This window comes from Myotis daubentonii, chromosome 3 (assembly GCF_963259705.1).
Source record: "Myotis daubentonii chromosome 3, mMyoDau2.1, whole genome shotgun sequence".
In the NCBI taxonomy this organism is placed as follows: Eukaryota; Metazoa; Chordata; class Mammalia; order Chiroptera; family Vespertilionidae; genus Myotis; species Myotis daubentonii.
The window spans coordinates 129923733-129944263 of record NC_081842.1 but is presented as its reverse complement, the minus strand read 5'-3'; the positions used below and the strand labels follow the sequence as shown (position 1 = coordinate 129944263).

Sequence of the window (20531 nt, the reverse complement as noted above, 5' to 3'; positions counted from 1 at the left end):
CGAGAAAAATGTATATTTTTATTTTTGTTATAATAACTTAAACTGAGCTGATATGTTACCTTGAAGATGTCCTGAGTGGACATTACATAGTGTTTGTAAGTAAATAATTCTATATTTTAAATGATTCTTAGGAAGACATTTTCTCTGTTTAAAAAATTTTCTCTATGATCTTTTCTTCAGAAAGAAGTAAGAATCATCTAAGCCAGTGGTTCTTAAACTTTAGCATTCATCAACATCAGCTGTGAAAATGCAGATTGTTGGGGCCCACTCCAGAGTTTCTAATTCAGTGGGTGTGTGGTGGGGTCTGGGAGTGTGCATTTATAATGAGATCTTAGGTCTTACTGATGCTGCTGGTCCAGGGATCACACTTTGAGAACCACTAACCTAAGCAAAGATGACCTTAAGTTTAGCTGCTAATCAAATCATGACAAATTTTAAATTGGTAAACTTTGAATGAATTAGTGTAACTGTACAGAAGTGTATCACAGCATATGATTTTTTTCCTTTGAGCTTTCTTTTTAAAAACAGTAAACTTTTTTGTTTTATCTTGACTGATCAATTTCTTTAATATCCCCAGATCATTCTTACTCTCCTTTTAGTTTTGCTTTTTATTAACTCTATGTCTGTTTTCTCAAAGTGTGGTCTGGGTGTATCTGTGAGGTCAAAAATACTTTCATAGTAATATATCAAAGATGTTATTGCTTTGTTCACTCTCATTCCTTCACAAGTATACCGTGGAGATTTCCAGAAACTAAATGACGTGTGATGTAATTGTTTCCATGGCTGACACAATGTGTGAAGCAAATATAAGAATTCAGCTGCCTTCTATTAAGCCAGCATTAAAAGTATTCGAAAAAAATGCAACAGACCCAATCATTTTTTAAATATATTTTTATTGATTTTTTACAGAGAGGAAGGGAGAGAGATAGAGAGTTAGAAACATCGATGAGAGAGAAACATCAATCAGCTGCCTCCTGCACACCCCGTACTGGGGATATGCCTGCAACCAAGGTACATGCCCTTGACCTAAATCAAACCTAGGACCCTTTAGTCTGCAGGCGGATGCTCTATCCACTGAGCCAAACCGGTTAGGGCCAGACCCAATCTTTTCACTAATTTTTGTTTTGGAAAATGTGGTAATTAAAAAAAATTGTTATTTATATTGACACAATAGATTTATTGTTATTTAAAAGAAATGTTTTTAAATGTTCTCACCTTTAATTTCTAATATGATATATATTGATAGATATAACCTACATAAACAAAATGTTTTTGAGATCCTTAATAATTTTTAAGACTATTTAAGGGGTCCTGAAAATAAAAAAGTTTGAGAACTACCATTCAGAGGTTTTAGGAGTGGTGTTTTATTCAGTATTTTACTTTTAAAGTAATCCAGGTTCTTTGTCTTTATTGTGACAAATCTGAATTGTGCACACATAGGATGCGAAGATAATGCAGTCTAATTGCTCACCTTGTAAAGAAGAGAGCCCAAATCCCCCAGATGTGAAAACAACTTCTCAGCCGCCTTTCAAAATTCACTATCTTCTGGCTCTGATGGCAAGCCTTCTCACAAGCCAGGTAATTTTTTTTAATGCATACTTTTTAATGGGTGGGGAGGAAAATACGGAGGTTAGACAAAAGAGGCAATGTGAAGTGACAGAATTAAGTTATGAAAGAAAATAATGACAACAGAATAGAGACCCTTAACCAACCAATCAGCCTTTCCTTCCTCCTACTGCTTCTTTCTGTTTATCTTTTGTCAACATCTAATTTCCACAAGCCTATAGTATAGTAACATTAGAACTTCTCATGTTTCAGGAAAGCTCTTTCAGAACAGTAGTCTTATACTCTGGGTCAGCCTGCTCCTAGGGATTAGTGATTGTTAACATTTATAAGCTATTTACCCTATCTAAAAATATAGCTTTGGGGCAGGGGAGGGCAGTGTGGAACTGTGTCCATTAGTAAATTGAAAAATGAAATTAATGTAAGGTGAGTTCAAATTCTGGCTTCACCACTTGCTGGCTGTGTGACTTCACCAAGTAACTTTACCTTTCTCAGCCTTAGTTTCCTCGTGGTAAATAGGGGAAATGATACTTGCTGCTGCCCTGGGAGCTTACAAGCACTACATTTAATGAGAGAACATATTAAAGGACATGACACTTGATAGTTTCTCAAATTAGCTAGCTCTCTTTCTTCCACTTACCTTCTATTATTGTATAATAGAGGCCCAGTGCACGAAATTCGTGCACAGGGCTGGAGGGGGGTGTCCCTCAGCCTGGCCTGCACCCTTGCAATCTGGGACCCCCTCGGACATCCCTCTCACAATCTGGGACCACTGGCTTCTAACCGCTCACTTGCCTGCCTGATCACCCCTAACCACTCTGCCTGCCTGCCTCATCACCCACAACCACTCACCTGCCTGCCTGATTGCCCCTAACTGCTTGCCTGCCTGCCTCATCACCTCTAACCGCTTACCTGCCTGCCTGAACACCCCTAACTACTCTGCCTGCCTGCCTCATCACCCATAACCACTCACCTGCCTGCCTGATCACCCCTAACCACTCGCCTGCCTGCCTGACCGCCCCTGCCCACCTCTGCCTCGGCCCCCACCACCGCGACTTTGTCCAGAAGGATGTCTGGAATGACGTCTGGAAGGTTGGTCGGCTGTCTGGTCTAATTAGCATATTATGCTTTTATTATTATAGATTTCTTTGATCTTAAGTGCATTTATCTGAGCCAAAGTTTGGTGACATAGGTTTGTGATGCTCCTGATCCAACACAAGCTTTATTTCAACTTTGTTTCAGCTAAATTGTTAAACACTAGCATTTATTTAATGCTAGATACTAGCTAAGCATTTCCTCTAGAGATCACAAAGTGGTGGCCCACAAACCACCAGTATATCTACCTAAAGTTTTCTTTTTAAAGATTGGAATTTGACTCTGGCATAGACTCTCCTTAGCTGTAAACCTTTTCTCCCCACCTTGCCCTTCAAACATTTGCTTACTCACTGTATTTGCTTAGTTTTCTCCCATCTCGCTGGTGGCTGCTGTTCTTTCTCAGTCTTAATTTGCTAGCTGCTTCTTCTCTACCAGACCTCTCAATAATGAAGTATAGATCCTTTTAGTAGATTCATTCCATGCTATAAAAATACTATTTGCTTATTCAGTATCTCTCACCCCATTAGGACATACGACTTCAAGATTAGAGACATGGTATGCTGTATGTCCTGTACCTAATACAGGTTAAGCTCCTAATATACTCAACAAATATTTGCAGACTTCCAAACCTGTCCTTGTACTGTTCCTGCTTTTCATGGCTTATCTCTTACACCATTCTTTGTATTATCAGGCTTTTTTAAAAACATGAAAAACAAACAAAGGTTTAGAATACTTGAGTTTCTTGTCTAAAGTCTCACATGTGATAAGGTGACAGAACTCAGGCAGAACACAGGCATGCACTTGTGACCCTTAGGTTATTTTGGTACAAGTGCCTTCATTCTGGGTACTGTGGAAATATGGAGAGGTTCAGTATTGTTGAGGATATCTGATTATTTTGGTTTTAGTTACAAAAATTTGTCTTAAATTTGGGTTTGTTATTATAAATGAGTATTAATATCCCAATGATATATAAATCTGTCCCAATAGCAATCTATATGAGTGTAAATCTATATGAACTCTTTCTACACTAACTCTTTATTGAATGAATATCTTATTATGAGTAATTAAAGAATTGAGTTAAAAAAATCAAGTTCAGCCCTGACTGGTTTGGCTCAATGGATAGAAAATCAGCCTGCGGACTGAAGGGTCCCAGGTTCGATTCCAGTCAAGGGCATGTACCTTAGTTGCAGGCACATCCCCAGTAGGGTGTGTGCAGGAGGCAGCTGATCGATGTTTCTCTCTCATCCAATGTATCTAACTCTCTACCTCTACCTTCCTCTCTGAAAAAGATCAATAAAATATTTTAAAAAATCAAGTTCAATATTATTTTACCTCCTTTGGTTTGGTCACTTATTTGGGGAGGGAGATTTGTTTCATTGTGTTTTTTCCTTCCTTCTTTTAGTTTTAGTGAAAAAAATATTAATCTAGCTTCTCAAACTGTTGTCTTTAGGATATCAGCAATCCTGATGCTGAACATTTCAAAGAGAGTGAGAAAGTTAGTGATACAATGCTGCAAAAGTTGAAGAACTTTCATCTTAAAAAGAAAAATTTAGATGAAGAGGTACTGTATGTATTCTTTATTCTAAAAATTATATCACCCTGGCTAGGTAGCTCAGTTGGTTAGAGTGTTGTCCCAATACACCAAGGTTGCAGGTTTGATACCCAGTCAGGACACATTCAAGATCAACCATTGAATGTATAAATAAGTGTAGCAACAAATCTTTCTCTTTTCCTATCTCTCTCTTCTTTACTTTCTCCCTCTCCCTCCCTCCTCTCTCTAAAATCAGTCAATAAAATTTAAAATAATAATAGCCCTGGCCAGGTGACTTGGTTGGAACATTGTCCCCTACACCAAAAAGGTTACAAGTTCGATTCTCGGTCACGGCACATATCCTAGTTGCGGGTTTGATCCCAGGTCTGTGTATATGCAGGAGACAATTGATCAATGTTCCTCTCTCATCTCTCTCTCCCTGTCTCTCTCTAAAATCAATGAAAAAATATCCTTGCGTGAGGATTTAAAAATAATAAAAATTATACCATTTTTAGTGAAAAAACAGTCAAAGTAAAATGTAGCATAAAATAGAAATGAATTTCTAAAAATTTGGATATGTTTTATGAATGTTTTTGTGGACCAGATTAGCTTTAATATGGCCCTTACTAAGGAGCTATATTGTTTGATATATAACTTGTTTTATGATATAAGTCTGTATTAGACAGTCTCATTCATCTGCCAAAAAAAAGGTGGTATGATTATTTTCTCTTTTACATGGCATCACTAAGGCCTGGAAAATAGTGTATTTTGAAATTTCTATAATGATTTCAAACTTAATCACTCGAATTAATGTATAAACTGAAACCAATAATTTTATTTCTCATGTGGGATAAGGGTAAAGGAAGAGGTTCCTGAAACTTCTTCATATTCTTTTCTTGGTGTAGTGCTATTAACATCTACTTATATAAAAACCATGGGTAGTGTTCATCACATCCAGAAGAACTGCCAAAACCAAGTGGAAGGAAGTCAGTCCTGCAGGGGTTGTCTTGGCAACGGCTTTGCCCTCCCCCAAGCTGTTTCCCAGAGCTGTTTCCTGTAAGGGAGGGGTTTGAGGCAGGAACCCACCCTGGGAGTGTGGAGGCAGATCTTTATAAAGTGTGCCGCATGCCAGCATGGCCAGGGGTGAACCTGAGTGGGGGCGGCTGAAAGGCTTAGAAAAGACAGACAAGAAAATGAAAGCCAGGTCATAGTGGGACACTGCTTCTCTGAGAGACAGCAACCACACCCACAGCCATGCCTTCATTTTATAGCAGATGCTATGAGGCAAAGTAAGTGCGTGACCAAGATGTTTACAACATTCTCCTGGGTTTCAATCCTACTCAACTACATGCACCTGAACTCTATCAAGCCTACATCACTCAGGCACGTGGGGCCACATGTTTGGACCATAGGTTCAAGCTTACAACTACAGCTGTTGGCTATAATTCTGCTGGGAGGGCCCTGTCCTCCAAGCTGGGACTTGCATGTGGCAATGAGAGGACTGTGCCCTCTCCTCAGTCCAAGGCTTGAACCTGTCCAAAACACTGTAGTGGCTCCCCACAATAAAGTTTTAATTCTGTTTCTTTGTTACTAATGTTGTGGCCCCACCCCATAACAAAGAAACAATTTCCAGAGGATGAGGCCCAGGAATCAGGATTTTAAAAAGATTCCCAGGTGATTCTAATGTGCAGCCAAGGTTGAGAACCACTGGTGTAGATAATATTAAAAATATATCTAAACGTGCAATTCTTTGTCCAAAAAATGAGCATGTTCAAAAATTAAGTGAAGAAAATTTGGATATACTCGATGGAGATTTTGACACATATTTTGAGTGATGATTCCATTGATTCCACAGATGATGCTGAAAAGGAAAATTTTCCCATCGAATTTCTTAATAGTATTACTCCTTTGGGAATGCCGTGTCATGAATTAAAATTGAAAGTGGGTGCAATCATCATGCTATTGAGAAATCTCAGTAGTAAATGGGGTCTTTGTAATGGTACCAGATTTATTATCGAAAGATTACGACCTAACATTACCGAAGCTGAAGTATTAACAGGATCTGCAGAGGGAGATTCCAAGAATTAATTTGTCCCCATCGGACACTGGCCTCCCATTTAAATTGATTTGACGACGGTTTCCTGTGATGCCAGCATTTGTGATGACTATTGATAAATCACAAGGACAAACTCTAGACCAGGGGTGGGCAAACTTTTTGACTCGAGGGCCACAATGGGTTCTTAAACTGGACCGGAGGGCTGGAACAAAAGCATGGATGGAGTGTTTGTGTGAACTAATATTAATTCAAAGTAAACATCATTTCATAAAAGGGTATGGTCTTTTTTTTTTTTTAGTTTTATTCTTTTCAAACGGGCCGGATCCGGCCTGCGGGCCGTAGTTTGCCCACGGCTGCTCTAGACAGAGTAGGCATATTCCTACCTGAACCCATTTTTGCACATGGTCAGTTATATGTTGCTTTCTCTTGAGTTTGAAGAGCATGTGCTGTTACAGTTAAAGTTCTAAGTACTTCATCACAAGGGAAATTAATCACTTTATCAGTCATTGTTTGCATCACTGTTGTTTTTATATCATATTTTTGTTGTTTTCATATGTTTTTGTTGTTTTCATATCATGTTTTTGTCGTTTTTATATCATGCCTCTGCTGTTGTTACATCCTTTTGTTACTGTTTATCCTATCTAATAAAAGAGAAACATGGTAATTAGTGTCACTCCGCTACCCTTCCCATTGGCTAATCAGGGCGATATGCAAATTAACTGCCAGCCAAGATGGCTGTTAACCACCAACAAAGATGGTGGTTAATTTGCATACTGCAGGCAGGATGGGACAGCGCCATTCTGCCTGCCCCGCCACCATCCGGGCCTGCTATCTGTGACCTGGATGGCGGGCGAGCCCTATGCGACCTGACCCAGGGATGGCGGGCATGACCCTGGCGGTCCACCAGCTGTCACACCCCCAACCGGCCCTCCCTCCGGGAGATCCGGGCTGGCGGGGCGACTGCTGCCTGTCAGCCATCAGTCACGCCCCCAACTGGCCCTTCCGCCAGGAGATCCAGGGCGACTGCGACCTCCCTCAGTCTCCCCGCCAGCCCGGATCTCCCGCAACAGTCACCCTGCCAGACCGGATCTCCCGCAACAGTCGCCCCGCCAGATCGGATCTCCCATGGGAGATCCGGCCCTGCTGGGGTGACCGCTGCCTGTCAGTCACCAGTCACACCCCCAACCAGCCCTTAATGTTGTATACAGGGAGATATTAGAATAAGTTTAATCACTTTATCAGTCATTATTTGCATCAGTGTTGTTTTTTACATCATGAGTTTTTTGTTATATTATTTTATTATTGTTTATTAATAAAATTATGTATTATTTTCATATACATTGTACTCATTTCCTTTTATCTCTCACACTTTTATTATAGAGAAAGGGCAAATAGCAACATTAAAATATTTCCTCTAATTCCCTTTCAATGTGCATGAATTTCATGCACCAGGCCACTAGTTTATTAATAAATTTATATATGATTTTCATATACATCTTACTAATTTCCTTTCATCTCTCACACTTCTATTATAGAGAAAGGGCAAATAGCAATATTAAAATATCTCTGCTAATTAAGTCCCTTTTTTTAAAAAAATATATTTTCTCGATTTTTTACAGAAAGGAAGGGAGAGGGATAGAGAGTTAGAAACATCAATGAGAGAGAAACATCAATCAGCTGCCTTCTGCACACTCCCCACTGGGGATGTGCCCACAACCAAGGTACATGCTCTTGACCGGAATCGAATCTGGGACCTTTGAGTCCGCAGGCCGACGCTCTATGCACTGAGCAAAACTGGTTAGGGCAATTAATTCCCTTTTAATGTGCACGAATTTCGTGCACCGGGCTACCAGTTGGAAAATAAAATTAAGAGAGTAAGTTATATAGCGAATGTGATAACAAGATATTAACTTGTGCAGTTTTTAATCTGAGAGAAATACAAAAGTGCCAGATCTATCTGGCTCAAGGAATAAAAACACATTCAAATCTTGGGATCTTGGGTCATCATAATAAATTTAGTCCTGTCCTATTAGGAAATTACTTCTCTGATCGATGTTTTTTTTTATTACTTACTTTTTAATTACTTCTCTATTGAAGTAGATAGAGAATTGGTTGCAGGTATTCTGGGGACTCAATCTCCTGGACTCCTAACTAATATGTAGAGAAAAGAATCAAGAAATAAACAAACATGCACAGAAATTACTGGCCTCCACTTCTTTTTTAAATATATTTTTATTGATTTCAGAGAGGAAGGCAGAGGGAGAGTGAGGTAGAAACACCAATGATGAGAGAGAATCACTGATCAGCTGCCTCCTGCACACCCCCCACTGGGGATTGAGCCAGAAACCTGGGCATGTGCCCTGACCTGTGACTTCCTGGTTCCTAGGTTGACACTCAACCACTGAGCCACACTGGTTGGGTTGGCCTCCACTTTTTTTTTTTTTTAATATATTTCATTGATTTTTTACAGAGAGAGGAAGGGAGAGGGATAGAGAGTTAGAAACATCGATGAGAGAGAAACATCCATCAGCTGCCTCATGCACACCCCCTACTGGGGTAGTGCCCGCAACCAAGGTACATGCCCTTGACCGGAATCGAACCTGGGACCTTTCAGCCCACAGGCTGATGTTCTATCCATTGAGCCAAACTGGTTAGGGCTGGCCTCCACTTCTTAAACCAGCCTTCAAAAATAAGCCCAACTGAGGGTAGGAGCAGGATGGTACAAAAATACAATTTCATATACTTATGTTCTTTTGGTAAATTTCTGTATAATTCCTGAAATATTGGCAGGTGAGATTATATGATGTCTGTGATTTGATTCAGTGAAGGGGGATGGAGAGGGAAGGAAGTGGTTGGGAACATTAATCATACAAAATTGGCCATTAGTTATAAGTAGTTGAAGCTGGATGATAGCTACATAATGGTTCATTAAAGATTTTCTCTATTTTTTTAAATATATTTTTTATTGGTTTTAGAGAGGAAGGGAGAGGGAGAGAGAGATCATACAGAGAGAAACATCAATGATGAGAGAGAATCATTGATTGGCTGCCTCCTGCATGGCCCCCACTGGGGATCAAGCCCGCAACCCAGGCATGTGCCCTTGACCGGAATTGAACATGGGACCCTTCAGTCTGCAGACCAACACTCTATCCACTGAGCCAAACCAGCTAGGGCTCTATTTTTTAAAAAATATTGGAAATTGTTCATAATAAAAAAGTATTCTGTGTAGCACATTTTACTTCACTTATATTTTGAGAAGTTTGAATATTAAGATTCATTGTTGTTATACTGAAGGAACAAAAAAGCAAATAAGAAATTATTATAAACTAGAGGCCCGGTGCACAAAAATTTGTGCACTCAGGGGGGAAGGAGGGTCCTCAGCATGGCCTGTGCCCTCTCACAGTCTGGGACCCCTCGGGAGATAACGACCTGCTGGCTTAGGCCTGCTCCTGGGTGGCAGAGGGCAGGCTAAATCCCTAGGTGCAGCTGCTGGTTAGGCTCAGAGCAGGGCCGATTGGGGAATTGGGGCGCCGCCCCCTGTCATGCACAGAGCAGGGCGATTGGGAGGTTGTGATGCCACCCTCAGTCATGCTCAGGGTAGGGCCTATTGGGGGGTTGGCGCACCGTCCCCTGTCACACTCAAGGCAGGGTCTATGGGGAGGTTGCAGCACCACCTCCTGTCACACACAGAGCAGGGCCAATCGGGGTTGGGGCACTGCCCCCTGTCACTCACAGAGCAGGGCCAATCAGGGGGTTTGGGGCTCTGTACCCTGTCACACACAGAGCAGGGCCAATCGGGGTTGGGGCACTGCCCCCTGTCACACACAGAGCAGGGCCCATCAGGGGGTTGGGGCACTGCCCTCTATCACCCACAGAGCAGGGCCGATCAGGGGGTTGGGGCGCCTCCACACTCACACTCAGGGCAGGGCCGATGGGGAGGTTATGGCTCTACCCCGTCACACACAGAGCAGGGCCTGTGGGGGGGGGGTGTTGGAGCACCGCACCCTGTCACACACAGAACCGCAGGGTGATCAGAGGGTTGGGGCACTGCCCCCTGTCACACTGATCCCGGTGCCGGGAGACCTCTCAGCTCCGCTGATCCCAGTGCTGGGAGGCCTCGCGGCTCCGTTGATCCTGGTGCTGGGAGGCACATTACCCTTTTACTATATAGGATAGAGGCCTGGTGCATGGGTGGGGACCGGCTGGTTTGCCCTGAAGGGTGTCCTGGATCAGGGTGGGGGTCCCCACTGTGGTGCCTGGCCAGCCTGGGTGAGGAGATGATGGCTGTTTGCAGTTGGTCACACACCCTTCAGGGTGGGGGTCCCTACTGGCGTGCCTGGCCAGTCTGGGTGAGGGGCTGAGGGCTGTTTTCAGGCTGAGGGTGACTGAAGCTTCCAACCACTCCTTTTTTTCTTTATTTTTTTTTATTCTGGGCCATCTTTAGCTTTAGGCTTGGCTCCAGCTCTTAGGCCTCCGCTGCTGAAAGTAGGTTTCTGGCCTTTGCTTACAATGTTGTGATCCTGCTGGCTGAAGCCCGGCGGACTAAAGCAGGTTTCTGGGGTTTTGTTTAGCTTCTATATTTGTAACATAGTTGCTTAGAGTTGCAGCTCAGAGGCCTGCAGTGGCAGGCGGGGAACGTTGGAGTCCTCCGTCACTGAAGCAAGCAAGCCTCATGTTAGTTTCAAGCTGCCTGGCTGCCAGCCGCCATCTTGGCTGGCAGTTTATTTGCATATTGCCCTGATTAGCCAATGGGAAGGGTAGCGGTCGTACGCCAATTGCCATGTTTCTCTTTTATTAGATAGGATTGCATCTAGAAAAAGTTGGTCATTTTTTTTCTTTAAAGAAGAATTTTAATAGCCTAACTGTAAAAAACAATGGAATATTAGGTTAAGCTCCCTGGAGATCCCAAACCCATCTTTAGGTTTGGTGATTCACTAGGACTCAAGGGCCTCAGCATACAGTATACTCACAGCTTTCAGTACAGTGAGAGGATACAGAGCAAAATCAGCAAAGGGCAAAGGCACATAGGGCAAAGTCCAGAAGAAACAATGTGGCTTTCATGAGTCCTCTCCCCATGGAGCCTCACAGGATATGCTTCATTCCCCCAGCAGTGAGGTGTGGCAACACATGTGAAAAATCCTGTCTACCAGGAAAGCCCATTTGAGACCGAGTGCCCAGCGTTTTTACTGGAGGCTCTTCCCATAGGCACTTCTGCCTAGAACTTACCAAAGTTACAGACCCTCCAGATGGAAAGACTTATTCAGCATAAACCACATTCTTTGTTAGGCACAATGAGCCATTCATATCAGGGAATGTTGGAAACCCTCCCAAAATCCAAGTTCTTAGGTACAGTCAGGGGCAGCCTGGCTAGCAGGCCCTTCTAAAGATAGCAGCCTCAGGCCTGCTGTGTGAACTCCTTTCTGAACAAGAGCTGTAAAAACAGTGTATCTTTTCGAGACCAGGGATTAGACTGTACATGGTTTTATGATTTTATTATAAACTAGAGGCCTGGTGCATGAAATTCGTGCACTGGAGAGGGGGTCCCTCAGTCCGGCCTGTGCTCTCTTGAAGTCCAGAACCTCTCGAGGGATGTTTGCCTGCTGGCTTAGGCCTGATCCCCTGAGGGGTCCCAGACATCCCTCTCACAGACTGACATCCTTATCGCAGTCTGGGACCCCTCGCTCCTTACCCCCCGCCTGCATACTGCTCCTTACCACCACCGCTGCACTTGCCAGCCATGAGCCCAGCTTCTGGCTAAGTGGTGCTCCCCCTGTGGGAGCACACTGACCACCAGGGGGCAGCTCCTGCATTGAGCATCTGCCCCCTGGTGGTCAGTGCACATCATAGCGACCAGTCATTCCACTGGTCATTCTGTTGTTCAGTCGATTTGCGTATTAGAGTTTTATTATATAGGACTAGTGGCCTGGTGCATGAAATTTGTGCACGGGGGTTGTCCCTCAGCCTGGCCTGCACCCTCTCACAATCTGGGACCTCTGGTTCCTAACCGCTTACCTGCCTGCCTGCCTGATTGCCCCTAACTATTCTGCCTACTGGCCTGCTTGCCCCCAACTGCCCCCCCACCAGCCTGATCACCCCCAACAGCCCCCCCCATCAGCCTGCTTGCCCCCAACTGCCCCCACCCTGCGGGCCTGCTCACCCCCAACTGCCACCCCCTGCCAGCCTGCTCGCCCCCAATTGCCCCCCCTGCCGACCTGCTTGCCCCCAATGGCCCCCCACCAGCCTGCTTGCCCCCAATTGCCCCCCCCGCCAGCCTGATCACCCCCACCTGCCCTTCCCTCCTGGCCTGATCGCCCCTAACTGCTTCTGCTTAGGCCCCGCCACCATGGTTTTGTCCAGAAGACATCTAGAAGGTCTCCCAGTCTAATTAGCATTTTACCCTTTTATTAGTATAGATAGAGGCCTGGTGCATGGGTGGGGGCCAGCTGGTCTGCCCTGAAGGGGGTCCCGGATCAGGGTGGGGGTCCCCTTGGGAGGTGGGGCTGGCCTGGGTGAGAGGCCTGTGGTGGTTTGCAGGCTGGCCACACCCCCACCAGGGTGGGAGTCCCCACTGGGGGCGGTGCCAGCCTGGGTGAGGGGCTGATAGCCATTTGCAAGCTGGCCATGCCCCTATCAGGGTGAGGGTCCCTGCTGGGGGTTGTGGCCTGCCTGGGCGAGGGGCTGAGCACTGTTTTCAGGCTGGCCACACCCCCATCCAAGTGAGGGTTCTTGCTGGGAGGCATAGTCAGCCTGGGAGAGGGGCTGAGGGCTGTTTGCAGGCTGGCCACGCCCCCATCGGGCTGAGGGTTCCTGCTCAGGGGGCGTGGCCAGCAAGGGGCTGAGGGCCATTTGTAGGGGCTGGTTTGTAGGCTGGCCAAGCTCCCGGCTTTGTCCAGAAGGACGTCCAGGAGGCCTCCAGAAGGTCTCCTGGTCTAATTAGCATATTACATTTTTATTAGTATAGACTTGAGGTCCAGTGCACGGATTTGTGCACATCGAAAGGAAATTCATTAGAAGGTGGGGTGGGACTGGGCGAGATGGGCCGGACACGCCCTGGATCCAGCCTCCTACAGTCCCTCCCCGGCCGGCTGAACCTGGGGCGGCGCCTCGGCTCAAAGGGCATCTGCAGAGTGAGTGGGGTCCCTCCAGCAGGTGGGGGTTCCTTGGCCTTGCCTGCAGAGATCAGGCCAAAGCTGGCTCTCCGACATCCCTTGAGGGGGTCCCAGAATGCGAGAGGGCACTCTGCAAAGTTGCTGTTGCTCAGCAGCTCCTGCATTGAGCATCTGTCCCCTGGTGGTCAGTGCACGTCATACCTATCAGCCGGTTGGCCAGTCAGCCAGTTGGCTGGTTGCTTAGTCTTTTATATATATAGATGTTATAGAATATAGTTTTATTTCTTCTCACTCTCTGAAATACAAAATGCTTTTTTTCTTAGCTACAGAAACATAAAGAAAGAATTGCAACTTTTAGAGAGTTAATTGCTAATGAAAAAGCATTTCAAGATCAGGTTATTGACGTGAGTTTAACATTTACTATGTACTGTCTTTACCATATAAAAATACAATTTCACATTTGTATATTCTCTTGGTAAATTTGTTTAACTCCTTCTAGCTGTAAATGCTTCTTTTATTCTAGCCCCTGAAAATCTCTTTGTTTCACTAATAAAGTATTTATTTTCAAATACTCAAAGGATTGTGAAAGTATTGGAAGTGAGCACAAATATTTAATCTCAGGTTACAGACTTTGATTCAAATGAAACCAAGAATGTCAGAGATCCTACCTTATTGGGAGCCAAACTGGATAAGTACCACAGTCTAAATGAAGAGCTTAATATCTTGGTAAGAAAAACTTTTTGTTGCTTTGCTATCATTCTTATACATAATACCATTTTATTAACAAGTTTAAGAAATTGTCAGCCTACAAAAAATTTGCTTATTAAAATGGTCACACACTGGCATGGTGGCAGTATTATTTACCCACAAAGTATAGAATTGAATTTTGCATTTTCAGGTTTTGAAATTTTACATAATGTCCCATCTGATTTCTGTTAAGACCAATCAGATTAATTTCTTTCAAAATGTAAAATCAAAAGATATGTGCAATTTTTCATAGTGAATGGAACTTATTTATATTGTTGCATATGCTACCACCATCCTTATATCAATAGCTGTTTAAAAGAACCATGATTAAGGGGTGCTTAGGGAAACAGCACTCATAGTTTACTTTAGATGGCATCTAAAGATAAAGGCATCACTGAAAAGAAATAGTAATTATGTACCTTAATGGAGGTGTTAGCTAATGGAATGGTGTTAAACATTTTGCAGAATATAAGTATATCAAAACGAATTATATACCTTAAACTTACACAGTGTTATATGTCAATTATATCTCAATAAAGTTGGAAAAAATAAAGGCAGATAAAACAGGAAAATATGTTAGAAGAAAATGGAAATATGATCTTGGTAGCTAGATAGTTATAGAGTTACAATCCAAGTGTATCCCACTATGATGAAAAGGCGGTTCATCAACATAATTTATTTTTAATAGCAATTAATTTAAGAAGTTTATCATATTTCTAAATTATTAAAAATAAGCATACATACTAAATTTATAACATACCCATTCATCTTTTTAACATTTTTTTATTTTTTTCCAGAGAATATATCTTCAGTCCTTAGGCTTTAGCCCCTTACATGGGCTTTGGTAGAGGTCATGGGGCAGCACCCAAAGATCTAAATTTGGGTGGGGTGTTCAGTCCTTCCGGGCTTCAGGAAAAGGATTCCTGACCACTTTGCCGTGAATGGCACAGCTCACACAGTGGTGGAGTTTCACATACAGCTTAGGAAACGCTTAGGTGTGAGGACACTGGCTTTGAAAATGGCCCTAAAGCCTGTGGCTGAGGCCCCGACTGTTTGGAATGCTGAACTTCCTAATGGCCTTGTCCTTGGGCACACATTTAAGCAAAGTTGGTGCAGTGAAAAGGCTGCACATGGCTGTGGCCCTTTTTGGCATGACCATTGTTCCTTCTTTTCTTGGTCATCTTGGAAGAGAGGACCCAAAAGAGCTCCACTCACCTTTAAAAGAAGAAAACATCCATTGCTGTGAAAGCTTAAAATTTTCTTCTTTTCTAATTAATTTTTTTTTATTAAATGAGTAATTATTGACTTTCCACAAAAGGTTAAATGCTAGTCACTGTGGAGATAGAAAGCTAAGTCAAACATAGCCCTGCTTCGAAGGAATCTAGGCAAGAAAATAAAATACATAAATAATTATTTACAAAGAGTAAAGGAAAAGTTTCTTGAAAAGAGATAAAGTGACTCACATCTAAGAGGATGTTGTTTGTGAGATGACTGGAATTCAGAGGAGGAATAGATGATGGCCACGTCGGAGAATCATGGAAGACTTTGTGAAGGGGATGGAGTTGGGCCTTGAAGACTAATAAAATTTGAGCATAGGGATATAAGTGGAGAGCACTCAGTAAATTCTGTCATTCATTAGCAATTCTGTGCTTCCGACATACATGAGATGAGAGTGGACCTTCATCTTTCCAGCACTGGGAAGCTGGAATGAGAAAAAGGGCACAAATGGGAGAGTCAGACATACTGTGTCACTTTTAAAATGTGCCCCAGTCTTTCTTATACAAACTATCTCATAAATAATCAATGAGGGAGAGAGTTCTTCATTGAAAACAGAAGAAAAGATGCATTTATAAAATTATATTTTGCATCCCTGAGTAAAATAAGGAATCTAGGCTGTTATAATGGCTGCGAAAACCTTAAGTTTAAGACTGACAGGGAGCATTTAATGAATAGGTCAAACAGACAAACACCTGAGCCTGCTGATCAATTTCAACCCCACTAGAGGTGAGACAAGCAAACCTGGGCCTCCTAACCTGATGCAGGAGGATGCACACAGCATCTCTGAAGTAGTCTCACCAAAGCACTGGATGTGAAAGCCAGCTGCTAGACCTAGCTACCAGTCAACAGTGGATAAAGAGACATTAAATGACACCATGAAAACAGACCCCGAATGTGAAAAATTCTAACCAGTAAACAATTGGCATGAGGAAAGAGAGGGAGAGGAATAGCTATTATAGACTAAAGGAGATTAGAGACAAATCAACCAAATGGAGCATGTGAGACCTGTGTATATCCTGATTTGAACAAACCCACTATAAAAAGATATTTGTGAGCCCTAGCCAGTTACGCTCAGTAGATAGAGCGTCGGCCTGCAAACTAATGGGTCCTGGGTTCGATTTTGATCAAAGGCACATGCCAGGGTTGTAGGCTTGATCCCCAGTAGGGGGCATGCAGGAGGCAGCCAATCAGTGTTTCTCTCTCATCATTGATGTTTCTATCTCTCTCCCTTTCCTTTATGAAATCAATAAAAATATTTTTTGAAAACAGATATTTGTGGTCTGTCTCCAGAGCCTGCCTACCCAGGAAGGCTGCATGTCTTGTATTTAGTCATCCAGATTATTAGGGGGCAGCACTGGACCCATACTCAATGTTCACTGCATATCTAATGCCCTTTCTACTATAGAAAACCTCTTTTTCTCTAGACCAGTAGTTTTCTAACAAGCTCCCCATCGTTTGAATAGTGAGGCTCTAAAACCCCTAATTTGGAGAGAATTAAAAATGGTAGCAGAGTAAGTGGATGCTCCCAGGAATAAACTGGTATTATAACTAAAATACAGAAAAACGTCCTGAATAATCAACAGAAAACTCACAGGAGAGAACCCTGACACCTGAGGACTGAAAGTGGAGACCACATAGAGACTGGTAGGAGGGACGGAGGCATGAAAGGTCTGGCTGGGTGCCCACAGACAGCAACTGAAGTCCTGGAGAGATATCTCAGCTGTGGGGGGTTGCTAATGAGAACTCTGGGATCTAATCCCCAAGCTGGGCCCCCCAGCAGAGAGCATCAAAACTGAGGAGGATACCCACATAACATCTGGATGTGAAAAGCAGTGGGGTGCTATCTGCCAGAAAGTAATAGCTGAAAACCCTCTTAAAAGGCCAACGCACAAAATTCCCTGTGGAGCCACCCACCTTGTGCCAGCAGAGGGACTGTGAAGTGGACTGGAGCTGTGAGGGCAGAAGCCACAACTAGGGATTTGAGGGCTAGAACTCAGAAGGCAGACACCCCAAGTTTCCTGAGCTGAGTCATTCCCTCGCACAGTGGAGGACATCTTTCCCACATAGACATCTACCTTGCCTGGGGGGAAGACAGTTGACACATGCTATTGGAAAACACATTGCCCTGAGGCCACTTAAGAGATTAAAAATAATAAGTAGCCTCCAGGCAGTAGCAACTGCCCACCCTGTTGAAAAAACTCTTGCCACACCTGAGGACAATTGCCCTGGTGGGGGGGGGGGGCGGGGTGCAGGCAATGCAAGTTGGAATCTTATCAGTCTGTAGGCAGAGGCAGTCTCTAGAGCAGCGGTTCTCAAACTGTGAGTCGCGACCCCTTTGGGGGTTGAAAGACCCTGTCACAGGGGTCGCCTAAGACCATCGGAAAACACATATATAATTACATATTGTTTTTGTGATTAATCACTATGCTTTAATTATGTTCAATTTGTAACAATGAAATTGGGGGTCACGACAACATGAGGAACTGTATTAAAGGGTCGCGGAATTAGGAAGGTTGAGAACCATTGCTCTAGAGCAGTGATGGTGAACCTTTTGAGCTTGGCGTGTCAGCATTTTGAAAAACCCTAACTTAACTCTGGTGCCATGACACATATAGAATTTTTTTGATATTTGCAACCATAGTAAAACAAAGACATATTTTTGATATTTATTTTATATATTTAAATGCCATTTAACAAAGAAAAATCAACCAAAAAAATGAGTTCATGTGTCACCTCTGACACACGTGCCATAGGTTTGCCATCACTGCTCCAGAGGCTTTGAGTCTTTGCCTGATCTAATTAGTCAGAAACATTGTCCTGCACTAGAGATTGAAAGGTGTAGAGCAGTGGTTCTCAACCTTCTGGCTCTTTAAATACAGTTCCTCATGTTGTGACCCAACCATAAAATTATTTTTGTGGCTACTTCATAACTGTAATGTTGCTACTGTTATGAATCGTAATGTAAATATGTGATATGCAGGATGGCCTTAGGCAACCCCTGTGAAAGGGTCGTTCGACCGCCAAAGGGGTCTTGAGCCACAGGTTGAGAACTGCTAGTGTAGAGGATCTATCTAATACATAGTCACAAACCCAAACAGAAAGCCAAAATGAGGAGACGAAAGAAACAACCCCTAAATGAAAGAACTAGAGAATTCTCCATAAGAAGGGATAAATGAAGCAGAGATGAGAAACTGATCTGAAACAGAGTTCAGGGATTGATGGTAAAGATGCTCAACAGCATGAAAAACGATATAGTAACTATGAAAAAAGGATGAGATAAAGAATTACAACACAATAAAGACCACATTGGAAGGAATACACAGCAGATTAGGGGAAGCTGAGAATCGAATCAGTGAATTAGAAGACAGAGTTGAAAATATCACTCAATCAAAAAGCCAAAAAGAAAAAACAATTGAAAAATAGGAGGACAGCTTAAGGGAGCTGTGGGACAACATGAAATGTAACAATATTAGAATAGCAAGTGTGCCAGAAAGGGAGAAAGGCATAGAGAAGGTATTTGAAGAAATGATGGCAGAAAATTTCCTTAACCTGGTAAAGGAAAAGTCACTCAAGTTCAAGAGCCACAGAGAACCCCAAAAAAGAAGAACCCAAACAGGCCCACACCCTGACACATAATTAAAATGCCAAAAATTAAAGACAAAGAATATTAAAGGAAGCAAGAGAAAAGAAAACCATTACCTACAAAGGAGTTTCCATAAGAGTGACACCTGATTTCTCATCAGAAACTCTACAGGCCAGAAGGATTGGCATGAAGTTCTCAAGGTAATGGAAAACAAGGATCTCAAACCAAGATTATAATATCCAGCAAGACTATCATTCAAAATAGTTGGTCAAATAGAGCTTCCCAGACAGAAAAAGGCTAAAGGAGTACATCACCACCAAGCCAGCTTTACAAGAAATGCTACAGGGATTGTTGTAATGAGAAGAAACAAAGGAGAAACCTAGCCATACAAAAATATAATGGCAATAAATAAGTACCTATCAGTAATAAACCTAAATGTAAATGGACTAAATGCTCCAATCAAAAGGTGTAGAGTAGCTCTGATGGTTTGGCTCAGTGGATGGAGCATTGGCCTGTGGACTGAAAAGTCCCAGGTTGGATTCCACTCAAGGGCATGTTCCTTGGTTGCGAACACATCCCCAGTAGGGGGTGTGCAGGAGGCAGCTGTTCGATGTTTCTCTCATCGATGTTTCTAACTCTCTATCCCTCTCCCTTCCTCTCAGTAAAAATCAATAAAATGTATTTTTTTTAAAGGCGTAGAGTAGTAGAATGGATGCAAAAACACGACCCAACTATATGCTGTCTACAAGAGACCCACCTCAAAATAAAATACGCACACAGGATGAGAGTGGAAGGATGGAAAAAAATTTTCCATGCAAATGGGAAAAAAAAAGCTGGAGTAGCAATACTCATATTCGACAAAATAGACTTTAAAATGAAGGCTATCACAAGAGACAACAAAGGTCATTACATAATACTAAAGGGATTGGTCTAACAAGAGGATATAACTCTGGTAAACATATATGCACCCTACATAGGAACACCTAAATATATATGAAAAAACTTCTAGAGGACTTTAAAGGAGAGATCAACAATACTAGTACAGTCATAGTAGGGGACTTTAATACCCCTATGACTGCACTGGATAGATCTTTGAGACAAAAACTTAACAAGGAAGCTGAGACTCCAAAGGACACACTGGATCAGGTGGATTTAATTGACATTTATAGAACATTTCACCCCAACACAGCAGAATATACATTCTTCTCAAGTTCACATGGATCATTCACAAAGATAGACCACATGTTAAGACACAAAACAAGTCTCTACAAGTTCAAGAAGATTGAAATTATATCAAGCATCTTCTCAGATGACAGTGGAATGAAATTAGAAGTGAACTACAATAAAAACACCTAGAAACATTTAAACACATGGAGGCTAAATAGCATCTTATTAAACAATGAATAGGTTACCAATGAGATCAAGAAAGAAATAAAAAAATTTCCTGAAACAAATGAAAATGAACACACAACAACCCAAATTCTCTGGGACGCAGCAAAAGCAGTTCTGAGTGGGAAGTTCATAGCACTACATGCATACCTAAAAAAAAAGAAAAAGAAAAATCAGCAA

At 42.8% G+C, this 20531-nt stretch overlaps 1 protein-coding gene across 7 annotated transcripts in view; it reads left to right on the top strand.

The window, feature by feature from the left end:
• The window catches only part of CAGE1 (cancer antigen 1), an 85820-nt gene that overhangs the window by 17683 nt on the left and 47606 nt on the right, over positions 1 to 20531 (top strand). For 6 of the 7 annotated variants that reach the window (XM_059688547.1, XM_059688548.1, XM_059688546.1 and 3 more), the window contains 3 exons: positions 1441 to 1578; positions 4109 to 4219; positions 13976 to 14080. In XM_059688547.1, the coding sequence (XP_059544530.1) occupies positions 1441 to 1578; positions 4109 to 4219; positions 13976 to 14080 (354 nt within the window). Of the gene's footprint in view, positions 1 to 1440; positions 1579 to 4108; positions 4220 to 13975; positions 14081 to 14898; positions 16611 to 20531 lie in introns of those variants that run through there. The other variant, XM_059688552.1, reaches the window with a different exon arrangement.